We start from the raw sequence: 14,991 nt of genomic DNA, 5'->3' as shown, positions 1-14,991 counted from the left end.
GGGATTGGGCTAAGATTGCCTTTCGCCCTTAGTATCAACATTGAGGCAGTTGAGTCCCTAGGGGAAGGTCACTCTCCCTGTTTCAGGGACTTGTCAATGGGCTGTAGGTAGTAAGGAAATTTAATAAGTTCTCTTCTGCCTTTGTTTCCCACATCAGGTGTGTATTTTTTTAGTAGATTTAGAAAGTCAGGAGGTGGTGAACTGGCCAGTTGTGGTACAGTAGTCCGTTGTGGTAAGTGAGAGAACTGTTAGCGTCCATGACCTGTCCAAATCCCAGACTTTGTTCTGAAATGAAGGCCTACTGTTAGAAGTCTGAGTATGCACATGAGTCTGTTTTATAAGAAGGTGGCCAGTTAGGAGGCCAGAAGGCAAATTTAACTTACCGACCCCTATCTGATTTTCTCGGTGAACCTTAATGTCTGTAGGGTTTGGTTTGAGGGTGTGATGTTTTACTTTTTTACTTTTTTTTTTTTTCAAGCGTTTTGTTGAAGGTTGAGTATATCAGAAGACAAAAGACAGAGCAGGACAGACCCTCCTGCAGAGGGAGGAATCGTGTAGACTTGTCGGTAAAGATCTTCTAGAACAGGCCAGGGCGTTCTGCCTGCCTGGACGCCTTCCTTGGCTGGTGGGTTGTGATGCAGATGATAAGGCACCTTTCCTTTGAACTACACCCTTACCTTTAAAAAAAAAAAAAAAAAGTTTAGTGACTCATTTTTTTTTTTAATGAAATATTTCAAACATAGTGATTCATGTTTCATTCTTTTTCTGAGAACCCTCTAAAAATGGGTATAAAATTTATGATCCTTTTAGATCCCTACACAAATTAAGAGAATTGTAGCTCAGATAAATTGGTTTTCTACTTCTTCAGATACCTTCCTAAAGCTTCTAGGGCATGGACCATTTATTTATCTTTGAAGTTGTAGGGCTGGCTTTTGAATGCTTTTAAGTCTATCACTCTGAAATGTGAGAAGTTCTAAAAGAGGCAAACACCACATTTTTGAGACAGTAGGATTTAAGCCATAGGAGGTTATTGATATACTCGTTAAAATGAATTTCAATTGAGAAAAATGATAGAAGTACCAGAAAAGATGCTGCCTTCTTTCAGGGGACCTTTTAAGTGATTGTGTAAGGGTAGACTGAGTTCTTTAACTGTAGTAAAAATTAGTTTAGGTGAGGGCGCCTGGGTGGCTCAGTTGGTTAAGCGACTGCCTTCGGCTCAGGTCATGATCCTGGAGTCCCTGGATCGAGTCCCGCATCGGGCTCCCTGCTCGGCAGGGAGTCTGCTTCTCCCTCTGACCCTCCCCCTCTCATGTGCTTGCTCTCTCTCATTCTCTCTCTCTCAAATAAATAAATAAAAAATCTTTAAAAAAAAAAAAAAAAATTAGTTTAGGTGAGAATTCAGTGTTTAGGGCAAGTTCAAGAGGATATCAGACCAGCCCCCCCCAACAGCAATTCAGCATAATACTAGATTTATTAAAATGTTAACTATTCACCTGAAACAAATGCTGACCTATGTTAAAAGCCTCTGATTTAAGGGTTTCTACTATCTTGGTGATATTGATATGACGTCAGCTAAGGAGTTGATGAAATTGAGTTGATCTATAGATGAACTATATGTTCCTACTAGTAGGGCCCAGAAAGTTGAATCCTTAAAAAAATTTTTTTGGAGTGTTTGGATGACCTTTGTCTCTAAGCCAAGGGAAAATAATTGCACCTGATTTGAGTTTATTCGGCCAGTCTGTGTACAGATATTTCATACAGGCCTTAATGGTTGGGTGTGTTAATGCTACTTTAATCTGAACAGTCCCCAAAACCTACTTCTGTGCTGTGCATGAATGCATGTGTGGATGTGAGAATGTGAGTGGGTGTGGTGTCTTAGGAAGTAATCTTCACAAAGTACTTTGAGATGCTTGTAAGGATTTTAGATCTAGCTGAACTAATCCGGGACTTCGGGATAGCATCTTATCTCGTGAAAGCCAGGGACGTTGGCAATCTGAGAGGATCTGCAGTTCCTGGGACACTTGCTGGATGGAGAACAGTGGAGTTGTGGGGGCTCTAATACATTCCAATACAGAACTTGTATGTTTTGTGTGATGGTCGTGGCTTTGACCCTTACGCATAAAGCCTGGGCTTTGGGTCAATTTTCTTAGGGCAGGTGATGGATTTATAAGGACTTGCCCACCGTTCAACAAATGATGGGTAACTACAGGCGACTCTTGCCATCGCTAATGGTCAACACTTGGCTAGGCATCCAGCCTGGCCAACCTGCTGATGGGCCACAGTGGGATGGGACCTGTGAGCTTGGCCGTTAGCATCACCCTTTCAAACCCCTTTGTGTTGCTCAGCCATGGATAGGCAGCATGGAAATTGAGTCATGAGTGCATACCACAGAGCCAACCCAGTACCCCAAACCCTGGGGCTTGTAGCGCCCCAGACTGCATTTCACTAAATAGATTTGCGTCTGCCTGTCTGGATTAGTGGGGAGGCACACTTGTGGTCAGGTATAATGAAGCATGTGAGTTATAGATCTGGAGGCAATTCTGTGGACCAGGTGTAGGGGGATTTTGTTTTTGCTCTTGTTTTAGAAAATTATCACTATCAGTCATTTCTGTTTTTTGCTTCTGAAACTCTAAGAAGGAAGACTAGATGATTTCCTTAGAATTCCCAAATTCTCGGATAGCAGAGCTCAGAAGGTCATTCTGACACGACACTGCATCTTCCTTATCATCTGGATCGCTAGCTCCCGGGAGCTCTAGAACTCCTCTGGTACTGTGAATCCTCCTATGACTTCCTTACCCCCAGGGCTTAGTCCCTTCGCCTTTCTGGGCCTCAGTGTGCTCATCCACCAGGTAGAAGAGTAATGACTTTGGGCATGGATTACTAACATATGGAAAAGCCAACTCTTCTTAATGCTCTAGAACCGTTGGCCAAAGCAGTACAACATAGATTACTATAATTAAAATTGCCAAATGATCATTGTTTTAGATCTTTCTTTGGAAACAAAATGGAAGAGGATCAGAAAACCCAGTTCCACCCAACCGCATCTCTGGCCTGTTGCCTCAGTGCCTGCCCGGGCTCGTTGGCCTCTGGTGGACTCAGAGACCTCTTGTCTGTCTCATTTTGTCTTGCCTGTTAGTGCCAGAGCGCCCTTACCACAGCGTGACTACGGTCCTTATAGCTTTCCTCAGAGACTGGGGTGCCTCCCCAGTACCTCCAGGGTGAAGTCCCAACTCACCTTGAAGCCCGAGGCCTTGTAAAACATAGCCTACATAACATAATCCTACCTTTAGCGCTTCATTTCCACTTAGCGCCCCCCACCTCCTAGTCCTAGTCCCAACACAGCCCGTGTATGCGCACACTTACGCACACAGCCCCAGACATCCAGCACCCCCAACCTGCGTCACCACTCTCCCTGCCTTTGTCTGAACAGAACGCTTCACCTGGCTCCGTACCCTGCTCAGATCCTCTCCCTTTAGATGCCTGGGCTGTGAGAAAGTCTTATTTATCTCACTTCTGGGCTTTGTTGTTGTTTGTTTTGGGGGGGGGGGGCGTACTATTTGCCTCTCCATTGTGCTGTTCATTAGAAACCTGTGTGTTAGGGTCATTGTGGGGTAGGTCTGTCCGATTTCTGCATCCATTCACTCAAGAAATGATTTGAGCACACACTCCTGCCAGATACCAGGCTCTAACGCCGAACAAACTGGGACTTACAGGTTAAGTAGAGCAAAGCAAGTAAGACTAGTCTTAGCAGATCGGGAGCTGGGAGAGGGGAATGGCAGGGCCTGAACTGGGCAGCACACACACATTATTGTCCTCATCATCCCTTGTGTGTGAGCCCCTGCACAGTTGCTTACATTTAGTGGCTGCTCCAGGAATATGTTTTTGAATTGAACTGAAATGAAGACAGAAGAATTTAGAGAGTCAACAGGGCAAGGGAATGGGATGGAAAGGGGTGGGGTGGGGGGAGGACTGGAGGAGGCCGTCCTTCTGAGGGTGTGAGCTGGTGGGCAGGATTAAAGGTCCCCGGACCCACCAACCTCCTTGTGTGCACAACCCAGAGGCCTGAGCCAACAGTCTGCCCAACGCTCACAAGCAAGGACTCGTGGACAGTTGGTCATGGGCAAAGAGCCTCTCCTCAACCCCAAGGATTGGAGTTTCCCTAATTCAAAATAGAAAAGGAAAAAAGGTCAACATTTGCCTCTCTTGCTGTGGTCATTAGGGGCAGAATGAAGGGAAAGTGCACGATTTGCTTGAGGTGAGGTTTTCCCTGTATTTCTAAGATTTCCAGTTGACTAATTTAAGGAACAGATCCTTATTGGAAAGCTACTTCCATTGCTCTTGAGGGGCCTTGGGGTTAAATAAACTCTTCACCGCCATGTGCTTTGATTGGTTTTGAGCAGGATATTTTGAAACGCTAAAGTGTGGGTTGGAATGTGAACTTGAGTTCAGTACTTGGTGTCTGACTCTGCCGAGTGTGCCCTTGTCTGGGTGCTGGCCCAGATCACAGGTTCTCCCTCACCAGTGAGGGGAAAACAGAGCTCCTCTATACACTCTTTGGTACCACATTGAGGATGGAACGTTCTGGTTATTTAAATAAGAGTCACAGTCCACTTACTTCACAGTCCTACTTGGTGCACCCTCCACCGTCTAGGATATGGCCACACCCCTGAAAGGAAGCAGACAGGGCCTCCAGAGGTGGGCCTGGGATCACAGAGCTCTGGCATCGTACTCAAGCATTTGTGTAACGAACACACACGGTAAATGGCTACTACATGCCAGGCCCTGGGCTGATGAAAAGACAGGGCTTCCAGCCCACAGGAACTGTGTGGTGGGAGAGCATAGCAGGTGTTCCCTAAAGGCCTGTTACCGAAAATGAGTACCCTTCTTTTACAAACAAATAAAACTAAACCGGCTTTAGTTTTATTTGTTTTCCAGCCCACAGCCAATTAGCGGTCATAAATGGAGAATTTGTCAGGGGGGTTGGCAACTATAGGCACAGGAATGACAGTAGCCAGGAATGGAAGAGGAAGACAAAGAACCATACAAAGGAGATGTTGGAATTAGAATTCTAGTAGTCTGCACAGGCCAGTTGGTGTGAGGCCAAGAGCTCAGTGAGTCTCCATGACCCCTGAGGACATCATTCCCTGATACATTCCAGTAATTGATGTTCCCGGTAATAACTAAATCATTCCAAAGAAATGGATGGTTATTGTACTTAAGACAGGAACAGGTATAGTATATATATATATATATTTTTTTTTTTTTTTTGGTCTGTTTTTTATTTTACTTCCGTGTTTTATTTTTATTTCCACCTTAACCATCCTAATGGTTAAACCGTGTATCTGCTCAGGAACAAGCCACAGTTACTGGGAAATTTACTTACATGGAAGGGTCTGTTCCTCAGCAAAACCACACATACGCAACATTACTCTAGTCAAGTCGTTGCCATGTGTACAATCAAGAATGAGTAATTGACGAGCGAATACAGTCAACTGGTCTGAATATACTATGAGTGTAATGTAATCACTGGAAATACCTACAAGGGAGCATTGTTCTGAAATTTATTTTCAGTGATCATCCATTGCAGAAAACCACCCCTTTTATGCTAATTGAAGAACAGCTTGATGGAGTACACGGCTTTCAGCGAGATGACCCTCGGGCTGCAGATGACAGGAGGTTTTGCTGCCACAGACATGGGTGGGGTGGGGTGAGTTGTAACCACCCATTTCTGTCACACTGAGCTGTTCTGCAGGGAAAGCTGGAGCCAAGACAGATCTCAGTTACCTGGTGGGTAACAACCGCCTCGAACCATGGGTCAGCAAACTTTTGTATAAAGCTAGAGCGTAGGGGCGCCTGGCTGGCTCAGTCAGTGGAGCATGCGACTCTTGATCTCGGGGTCATGAGTTCGAGCCCCACATTGGGTGTAGAGATTACTTAAATATTTTAGAGATTACTAAAATCTTAAAAAAAAAAAAAAAAGCTAGAGAGTAAATAGTTTAGGCTTTAGGCTCACAGGTCATACGGTCTCATGACAACTGCTCAGCTGGGCCATTGTAATGCAAAAGCAGACAGAGACAATACGTCTTCGAATGGCGTGGCTGTGGTCCAGTACAACTTTATGGGTTTAGAGCCTGGGTACCTGCAGACTTGTACTGCAGCAGGAAAAACCAAGAGAATGCTTGCCTGTGGGAGTTATCAAAGTGGTGAGCTTTGATCAGCTTTGGACTCGTGGGATTTCATGGGATTTCAGCTTTTCATTTGTTGGCTTTTGGTTGAATGGAGCTTAGAGTTTTAGAATCTGCTGGGCCCGGGTCCAGTCTGCAAGCTCCTGCTGTCCTTCCATTTGGCGCCTCAGAAGGGTGTCCTTGCATCGTTCATCCCTCTAGGTTGTCGCTGGCGGCACCAATTGCCATTGTCTCGTGGAGAGCACAAGGTTGCTTTATTCAAAGATTCTGGTTGACGGCCTGTGGGGAACCACTGCTTTTACTCTACTTGGGATGGTTATTCCATACGTCACGACTTCCCGTCCCTCAGCTCCCAGCACAGTGTACCCAGCATGTGATAGTCACTCTGTTTGTTGAGTCGATGTTTCTTTGGACAAGTACGTGGTACGCATCGAACTGCCTTTCGGCCGCTAATTCTCTGCCATCCTGGGGAGGGGAGGCCCTGGCCTTATTCTTTCATTATTAGCCTCTGCAACTTTCGACTCGAGAATGTCTGTCAATTTGAGTAGCAGTGACTGCCGGCTCAGCTTTCTGGACACGTCCTTACTCGTCAGGACTACAGCATATTCAGTCCAGAGGCTCTTTGTTGGGGAGGAGGGCTGGGGAGGAAGAAGGCCAAAGGGTGAGGAAAGCCCAGCACAACCACTGAAGGTTTGCCCATGCCCCGTAGAGCCCCGGCCTCCAGAAAAACACGCAGAGCCGCGCTCCTTGTGAATGGTTGCCTCCGCTACCAAGTGCCTGGACTTCTTAGAAGCCCAAAGATGTCCCTCGCAGTGCTGTAGACAGGTCCGGTGGTCGCTCTGTGGCGCCTCCCTCTGGGGCTGGCCTGTGCCGGCGCAGTTGCTGACCGAGAAACCGGCCTGGTGAGCAACAGGCCGCCACGTGTAAGATAAGGAATCAGAGGAAGGAAATGTGTACTTGCTGCGTCTTGCAGCGCGTGCTGTGGACAGATCGACTTTATTATCGATCCTGAGTTACTTCATTGCTGTCTCCAGAGACGCGGGCTGCAGCTGCTAGGAAGAAGGGGCGTGTTGCTCAGCACTTGTTTCGGAAGGAATGGATGTCTTTCCTAGAGAGAATATGCCACGTGTGTGGGGTCCGTGGTACGTGGGCTGCTGAAGTCTGCAGCATTCATCGGGAGCACCTCCAGCTCTCTGGAGCCTCACACCAGCCCTGGGAGGGGGTGCTGGGGCAGGAAGAGGCTATCTCCGCAGGTGAGGACACAAAGGCTCATGAAGCCTCACAGCCAGGTGGTGCGGAAACATCTTTGGACTCGTTGTCCAACATTCTCCACTTGACCCCATCACCTGCGAGGAGGGCAGAACTCAGGGAGTCTCTGATTCCTGGGAAATCAACTGTTTGGGCCACAGGACTGAAAAACCTGGTTGGTTTCAAGAACCTTCCCTATCCGGGGTTTTTCAGTCCTGTGGCCCAAACAGGAGAATGTTGGGCAGTGAGTCCAAAGGTGTCCTAGGTCACCAGGTCCTTTCCTCCTACTCATCCCTGTTAACCCCAGACAGCCTCAATACCAGCCTCTGGGTTTGTCCTTGGCATAGAGGCCGCAATTCCATGCTAAAGAGAGTTTTCTCAGAGGGCTTGGTGCTCGGTGCCCCGTCTTGTCTTTTAAGTCACAACTGGAACATATCTGTTGACACCATCCTCCTGGTGGATCGATCCCTAGTAAACAAAGAGACCTGAGTTCTAGCCCCACTTCTGAACTGGTGTCCTGTTTGTGCAGCTGCAGCTCCAGCTGACCTTGGGTGAAGCATTTGCCCTTGGAAGGCTCCCTTTGCATATCTGTCATGTGAAGGCTTTGGGCAAGGTGGCCCTATTTCACAAAAGCTAAGTTAACTCTCGGAAGGAAGGAAGGAAGAGAACTTACTTTTCTTCCTTTTTTTTTTTTTTTTTTTTTAAGTAAACTCTGCACCCAGCGTGGGGCTCAAACTCGTGACCCCTAGATCAAGAATCACATGCTCTACCAACTGACCCAGCCAGGTGTCCCAAGCACTCACATTTTATTTATTTATTTATTTTTTTTTTAAAGATTTTTTTATTTCTTTATTTGAGAGAGGGAGAGCAAGCTCGAGTTGGGGGGCAGGGGGGGAGGAAGAAGCAGACTCCCCGCGGAGCAGGGAGCCCGACGCGGGGCTCGACCCCAGGACCCTGGGATTGTGACCTGAGCCAAAGGCAGATGCTTAACCGACTGAGCCACCCAGGCATCCCTCATGGCTCACTTTAGAAAGGTAATTTTGTCAAATATCCTTGACAACAAGACACCACCAATTTTCTGGGTCCTTTCTTCTCTCTTCCAGATGCCAGTATGGACAGAATAGCTTATGATGCTTATCCCCACCCACCACTTCCGAGACATTGAGCGGAAGCCAGAATACCTCCAGCCAGAGAAGTGTGTCCCACCTCCCCACCCCGGTCCTGTGGGAACCATGTGGTTTATCCGTGACGGCTGTGGCATTGCCTGTGCCATTGTCACCTGGTTTCTGGTCCTCTATGCGGAGTTTGTGGTCCTCTTTGTCATGCTGATTCCATCCCGAGACTACGTGTACAGCATCATCAACGGAATCGTGTTCAACCTGCTGGCCTTCTTGGCCCTGGCGTCCCATTGCCGGGCCATGCTGACGGACCCCGTGAGTATGTCTGGGCCTGTTTTAAGCAGCCCACACTCTCCTCCTCTGGCCCTGGCATGGCCGCAGCCCGCATGTTCCCCTGGACCTTGGGAGTGTGGAGAACAGGAGGGCCAGGGCCAGGGTGGGAAAGGGAACTCAGGCCCCCCCGAGGGGACGCCATCTGTGCCACAGCGTCTCTCTGTCTTGGTTGGGTGAACCTGGATGTACACTGGTGTATACGTTAATGGAGCCTGCTACGGGAGGGGTTTGGCCTAGCGGAAACCTAGCCTCTTGTTCCTTCGAAAGGCACAGTCAGATGACCATGGAGACTGGGGACAGATCATCAGAGTGGAGAGCATGCTGAGGGGTTGGGTCAGGGCGGGGCTTCCCAGTGAAGACAGGACTGCAGCGAGGTGCTCTTGAAATTAAAGCCGTATCCAGTTCCAGGAACCTGCACGGAAATGGCCTTCACTTTGGGCGAGGCTCATCTTTTGCTGAAAAGCTGAACAAGCCTGTTTCAGGCGGCAGCGAGTGCCTCTTGGTGAATATCTGTGGGTAGAGCGGTGGTGTTCTGCCTGATGACTTAGCTAAATATACCAAGCTGTGCAAGTGGCTACTGAATGTCGTGTACCCTGGTATTAAACCCTCCGTTCCTGTTCATTATCTCGTATGGGAAAAGCGAGAGTACGTGATTTGATAAAGACCTCCTGTGGCTTAATTGTTTGAGTGCGTAGGACGAGTATGTTGAAATTAAGAGAAGGAAAGCACCACTACTGGCCGTGGCACTGGCCACCCAGACTCTGTTTCTGTGAGCCCCAGGGAGAGCAAAATAGAGACCCTGAGTCCTGGGCTCGTTCCCTCCTCGAAGGGCTCCATTTCCTGCCGGTTCAGGCGGTGGATTGTTAATCCATCCCGAGGGAGAGCAGCTTTCCCAGCTCGATTACACATCAACAGCCGGTCCAGATAGCACCTCTTCTCCCGCACGTGCTGGCACCATTTATGGGGTCACCAATCAGCCAGCCCCTGAAGGGCTTGGCGTACAGGTTTCCCCCACTATCTGAAAAGGAGAGCGTTCCTGTGAAACCTTTCATAAGCCAAACGGCATCAAGCAAAGAAGCAATTCGCATGTTGTAAAAGCGAACATCCTCTTCGGATGTCTTTGCGTTGGCCGAAACAGGTACTAAAGTGGGTCTTTCGTAAAGGCCAAGTGACGTAATGCAAACGTCGAGAAGCAGGGGGAAAACCTGTACGTGGTTCCAACCGGAGTGCCCTCTGTCTAGAGAAGACAGGTGAGGCCAGCCCCATGCGACAAAGGCTGTGGCAGAGGAAAGCCCGGGTTGCTGTGGAAAAACAAGGGAGGGGGCGTGAACCGGTCTAGCCGACGAGGACGGCTGCTGGGTGTCGCACTGGCCAGTTGTTGCGAGAGCAGCGTCTGTTGGCAGGAGAAGTGGCAGGTGGCAGGGTAGGAAGACCCTGACGGCAGGCCAGGCCAAGAGAGCAGCGGGCACGCAGGCGTGTGGCCCCTCGAGGCTCCCGGGAGCTGCGTGGGATGGTGGGACCTGAGGAGGAGGATGGGTTTGGGTGGCAGTTGGATGACGAGGGGTGGTCCACAGCCCCTGAGGATTTTGAGTGAGAGTGGTGAGACCCAGTTGTCATTTTACAGGGATCATGCTGGCAGCCCTGAGGAAGAGCCCTGGGGGCCCTGATGAGGGACAAAGTGAATGCCATGCCCATTGAGTGCCTCCTACGTGAGAGGGCCTTTCTGAGCAATGGCGGCAGCTGTGACAAGACAGACCAGCATCCCTGCCTCCTTGGAGCTCATGTCCTAGCACAGGGGGTCAGGCAGTGAAGACGTGAGCGACCGAACAAGGTGATTTCAAACAGTGATAAGTATTTTAAAGACAATCGAAGAGTGTGATCGGGGTGATGTGGTGGTGATTTTTCTGGGGCACAGGGGGCCTGCTTTAGCTCTAGGGGATCTGAGAAGGGCTGTGAGCAGTGCCATTCGGAGCTGAGACCTAAATGACATGGAGCTGTGAGTCAGGCAGATGAAGCCCCTTGAGGGCAGAGCCTTCCAGGAAGAGGAGAGAGTAGGTGCAAAGGCGCAGAGGTAGTATTTGGGGAACAGGACTGAGACCGGGGTGACCTCCTCGTGGTGAGTGGGAGCAAGAGGAGCTGGAAGAGGTAGGTAGGACTGCAGAAGCCAGATCGTGCAGGGCCTTGAGGGCCTCATGAGAGCTTTGCTCTTTACTCTCAATGTAGTGGGAAGCCAACGGAGAGGCATGACATGACCTGATTTTTAAAAAAAACAGTGTCTTGTGCTTGTAATGGGGGTTTGAGGTGGAGCAGAGACCCAGGAGGATTAGAGGGATGACAGTGGTCTGCACACGACATGGTTGATGGCTCAGACCAAAGTGGGAGCAGTGAAGCTAGACAGAAGCTGTTGGATTTGGAGTGTATTTTAAGCCACTAATTCTCAAACCTGGCTGCACATTAGAATCCCTTAGGGAGCTTTGAAGAAGTACGGACGCCTGCGCCCCACCCCCAGAGATTCTGCTCTGATTGGTTTGGGGTAGGGCCCGACAGAATGGAGAGGGACTAGAGAGTGTGTCTTCCAGCGTCTTGGCTCGAGCAGCTAGGGGATTGCTGGTGCCGTTTATTAAATGGGAGAGTCGAGAACAGATTTTGGAGAGAAATCAAGGCTTCTGTTCTGGCCAACTGTGTCTATATTACACGTGAGCAGAGAGCCAGGTTTAGGGCTGGTGCAGGGTCAGGATCAGACAACTTCGTGCGAGGTCATTGGTGTCTAGAAGGCACGTGAGTCAGGGAACTGGACGTTGGGAGGCGGGCAGTGGGAAGGCTTCTGGCCGGGCATCCCAGCTGCCCTCACACGCCTGCGTCCTTTTACCCCGCACTGACTTGCGTGGCCTCTCCGGGGGATCTCCTCAGTCTAGCCCCTTGCACTTGGATGCAGGAGTGAATGATTCTCACCGCTGCCAATCCCCGGTGAGTGAGAACCATAGACTATACCCCAAACACCAGTCAGCTTCCCACCGGTGTGTTTTGCTGGTGGCCCCAAAGAAAACTGGGCCCCCAAATGAAGCATCGGTCAAATATCAACCATCAGTAAGGGGAGCGACTCAGACATGTCCTAAAGGCATGCCCCACCTCAGGCTCTTCAGCCACCTGCCTTTCCTCTCTCCCAGCACACTGATGTGTTATGCAAAACCCAGTGCATCCAGAGAGGGTTGGGGAGGCCTTGGGGCAGCATGGGGAGCCTCAATCTCACACTGAAAACACATCAGATTGGGGGCTCTTTATTAACACTCCAGGGCGGGTGTGCCACTGCAGGGTCCTAAGAAACACCCTAACAGGATTATAATGTTTTGTATCTCAGGAATTCAGGTTGCATATAGTTCTTCTCAAAAAAACTATCTTCATGGGTTATAAACAACATGTAACAGTGTATGCATTGTTTATCATTTGGGTTTGTTAGTATTACTAGGTTATCTTTTAAAGAAAAAAGAATCTCTTCTAGTCTCCCCCAAACAGTTGCTAGACCCCTTCCAGCTTTGAAATCTTACCGTGGTTGGACCATCAGACCATCTGCAACCACCCGTAGCTTTCTGGACCAGTTAGCAGTCATTCCCTGCACCGCAGTGGGAAACGGGTCCGTGCAGAGCTTGAGCAGGAGAGGGAAGAGGGGATGGCTCACAGATGTGTAAGGAGCCCTCTTGGAGGTGAAGCTCCCATGGGAAGTGGGGTAAGAGGGATGGGCCTGGAAGGAGCAAGAAAGGGGCTAAAGGGGCCTCACTTGGCAGGGGGGCTGGCCTAGAGGCAGCATGGCATGGGCAGAGCCCAAGTCAGACCAGGGTCTGGTCTCGGGTGCCCTCACCGTGCTCACTCTGAGGGTGTGTCATATCAAGGAGCTCTCTGTGTCATCTCCCTCCCCACCCCACCCCCCAACTTCGCCACTTTTTCCTTTCCCTTTGCAGATACATTTTATTTCCTCATCCTGTGAGCTTCCTCAGGAATCCTGAGGGATTCCCTTTAAGATTTAGATCAGGGACATCTGTCTGTCTCCCGGAAGCTGCTTAAAGCTGAGAGGCACAGCTTCTCCCGTTTTGCCCCGGCTGCCAGGAACCTCAAAGCCAAGTGCTTCACAGTTGCAATAATTGTGTAAACCCTTCTGATCATTTACTAACTAATCATTTACTAACTCAGCATTGTAAATGACCGCAAATCTGAGATTTGACAAAAGGAGGCATATAAATTAATTTAACCATGTTGTTAAGGAAAAGAAAATCCATCTGTCTGCCTGCCCCACTGCCCCTCCCTCCCTTTGAGTCCCACCTTGTGAATACCTTGCTCTACACAGACTTCACACGACTGTCCCAGAGCCCTGCAGGCCTCTATTTCCGTTTCACCTGCCAAAACTCATCCACGTGCAGTTGGCGTTCCCTTCTGGAGCCTCTCTCCGTGACCTTATCGATTACACACAGTGTACAGAGTCGGTTAGCAAGTATTTACTCGGGCCAGTAGCATGATGGGTCATGATGGCCGGCCCCCAGGAACGCAGAGGAGGGATAGCACTGGGCCCTCCCACAGCATGCCGGGTAATAGGCCGGCGCTGGGTGTGGCCAGAGGTACTGACCTATTCCCCCAGGTCAGGTCACATGTCTAGGGGTTCATTCTCCCTCGTGCCAGGCAAGTTCTCATACCTGCCACTGAGCAACTTAGAAACACCAATGGAGGGCGCCTGGGTGGCTCAGTCGTTAAGCATCTGCCTTTGGCTCAGGTCATGATCCCTGAGGCATATAAATTAATTTAACCTGGGATCGAGCCCCGCATCGGGCTCCCTGCTCAGAGGGAAGTCTGCTGCTCCCTCTCCCACTCCCTCTGCTTGTGTTCCTGCTCTTGCTATCTCTTTCTTTGTCAAATAAACAAACAAACAAACAAATAAATAAATGAAACACCAATGGAAAAATCTTTCTGGCTCCAGAGAGAGGACAGTGACCATTTGGGGATTACCTACCTCCCACTTTGTTGTGGAGGAGACAGGTGGCCTGTGACTCAGGCCTGGGGCTTGTCACCTTGTTCCTGGCAGAGCTAATCGAGGGAGAGTTTCTGCCTGGACAGCAGGTGTGCTCATGCCTCAATCCCAGGGCCCCTGAAACACTTTAAGCAAGCTTCATCCTTGCCGATTAAAATGCATGGGGATGTTGAGGCCTTGGACTCGTTGGTATTTCTTTGGAACCTTCTCTGTGTCCTTCTTACACTGTCATGTTATTCTAAATACGTACTGAAACAGGCCTGTTTCAGTCTTAGTGTTAGCATGCTGATAGTTGTTGGCAGGAGAACGAGACTGTGGCATCCAGGCGATTGTGAAAAGCCTTTTCAATCACTTAACAGCAGCATCTGGTAAATACCTAATTTGTCTTCTGATAGAGACGAGGCTTCTACACTTGGACTGCCTGGGTCCGAATCCTGGTTCTGCCACCTTTTAGCCATATAATTTTGGGAAGTTGCTTGATTTCTCTGCTTTAGTTACCTCATCTGTAAAATGGGGAATAACATAGTCTTTGCCTATAGGTTTATTGGCAGAATTAACTGAGAAAGTACAATAAAGCACTTGGAACTGTGCCTGGCATAGGAGCACTTTGTAAATGTCTGTTATATCATCATTATCCTTCAGCTTGGGTTTGTTGAATACATGCTCCGTGCCACGCCCTGGGCCATGCACCAGGCAGGAAGTTGAAAGACGTTGTCTCTGTTGTCCAGGAATTTACAGCCATGCACGATCAGTGTGTACTTAAATGATAGGTGTTATAAGACAAATAAAAACAGGCCAGGACAGCAAAGGCTTCTGTCTTGGGTGTGGCCCAGGGCCATGAGAAAGAAGGCAGAGGAGGTGATCCCTGAGTGGGTTTTGGTTCCAGTGCAAGAGGCAAGGAGGTGCCTGGCAGGCTGGGCAGAGGTGCTGATATGGGGTCCCTGGGGGCCCAAGAGGAAGATTTGGAGGGCACAGTGCCTTTGGGAAACTGCAGGTAGTCCACAGGGATTGGGGTGGGGGGCTGCATCAGTGGTCCAGGGCTGGGTTGTGGCAGGCCTGCATGGGCCCTGCCCAAGAGCTCGGACGCTGGGCC

The 14,991-nt window shown here is 49.5% G+C and overlaps 1 protein-coding gene across 6 annotated transcripts in view; it reads left to right on the top strand.

Annotated features, from left to right (window-relative positions):
• ZDHHC3 (zinc finger DHHC-type palmitoyltransferase 3) overlaps positions 1-14,991 on the top strand; it is a 55,115-nt gene that overhangs the window by 8,153 nt on the left and 31,971 nt on the right. For 5 of the 6 annotated variants that reach the window (XM_032412560.1, XM_032412559.1, XM_032412562.1 and 2 more), the window contains exon 2: positions 8,537-8,866. In XM_032412560.1, the coding sequence (XP_032268451.1) occupies positions 8,561-8,866 (306 nt within the window). In that variant the 5' untranslated portion in view covers positions 8,537-8,560. Of the gene's footprint in view, positions 1-7,191; positions 7,439-8,536; positions 8,867-14,991 lie in introns of those variants that run through there. The other variant, XM_032412561.1, reaches the window with a different exon arrangement.

The sequence above is a fragment of the Phoca vitulina genome, unplaced genomic scaffold, assembly GCF_004348235.1.
Source record: "Phoca vitulina isolate PV1807 unplaced genomic scaffold, GSC_HSeal_1.0 scaffold13, whole genome shotgun sequence".
In the NCBI taxonomy this organism is placed as follows: domain Eukaryota; kingdom Metazoa; phylum Chordata; class Mammalia; order Carnivora; family Phocidae; genus Phoca; species Phoca vitulina.
The sequence above is the reverse complement of the archived record's forward strand: the minus strand, read 5'-3'. Positions and strand labels throughout refer to the sequence as shown.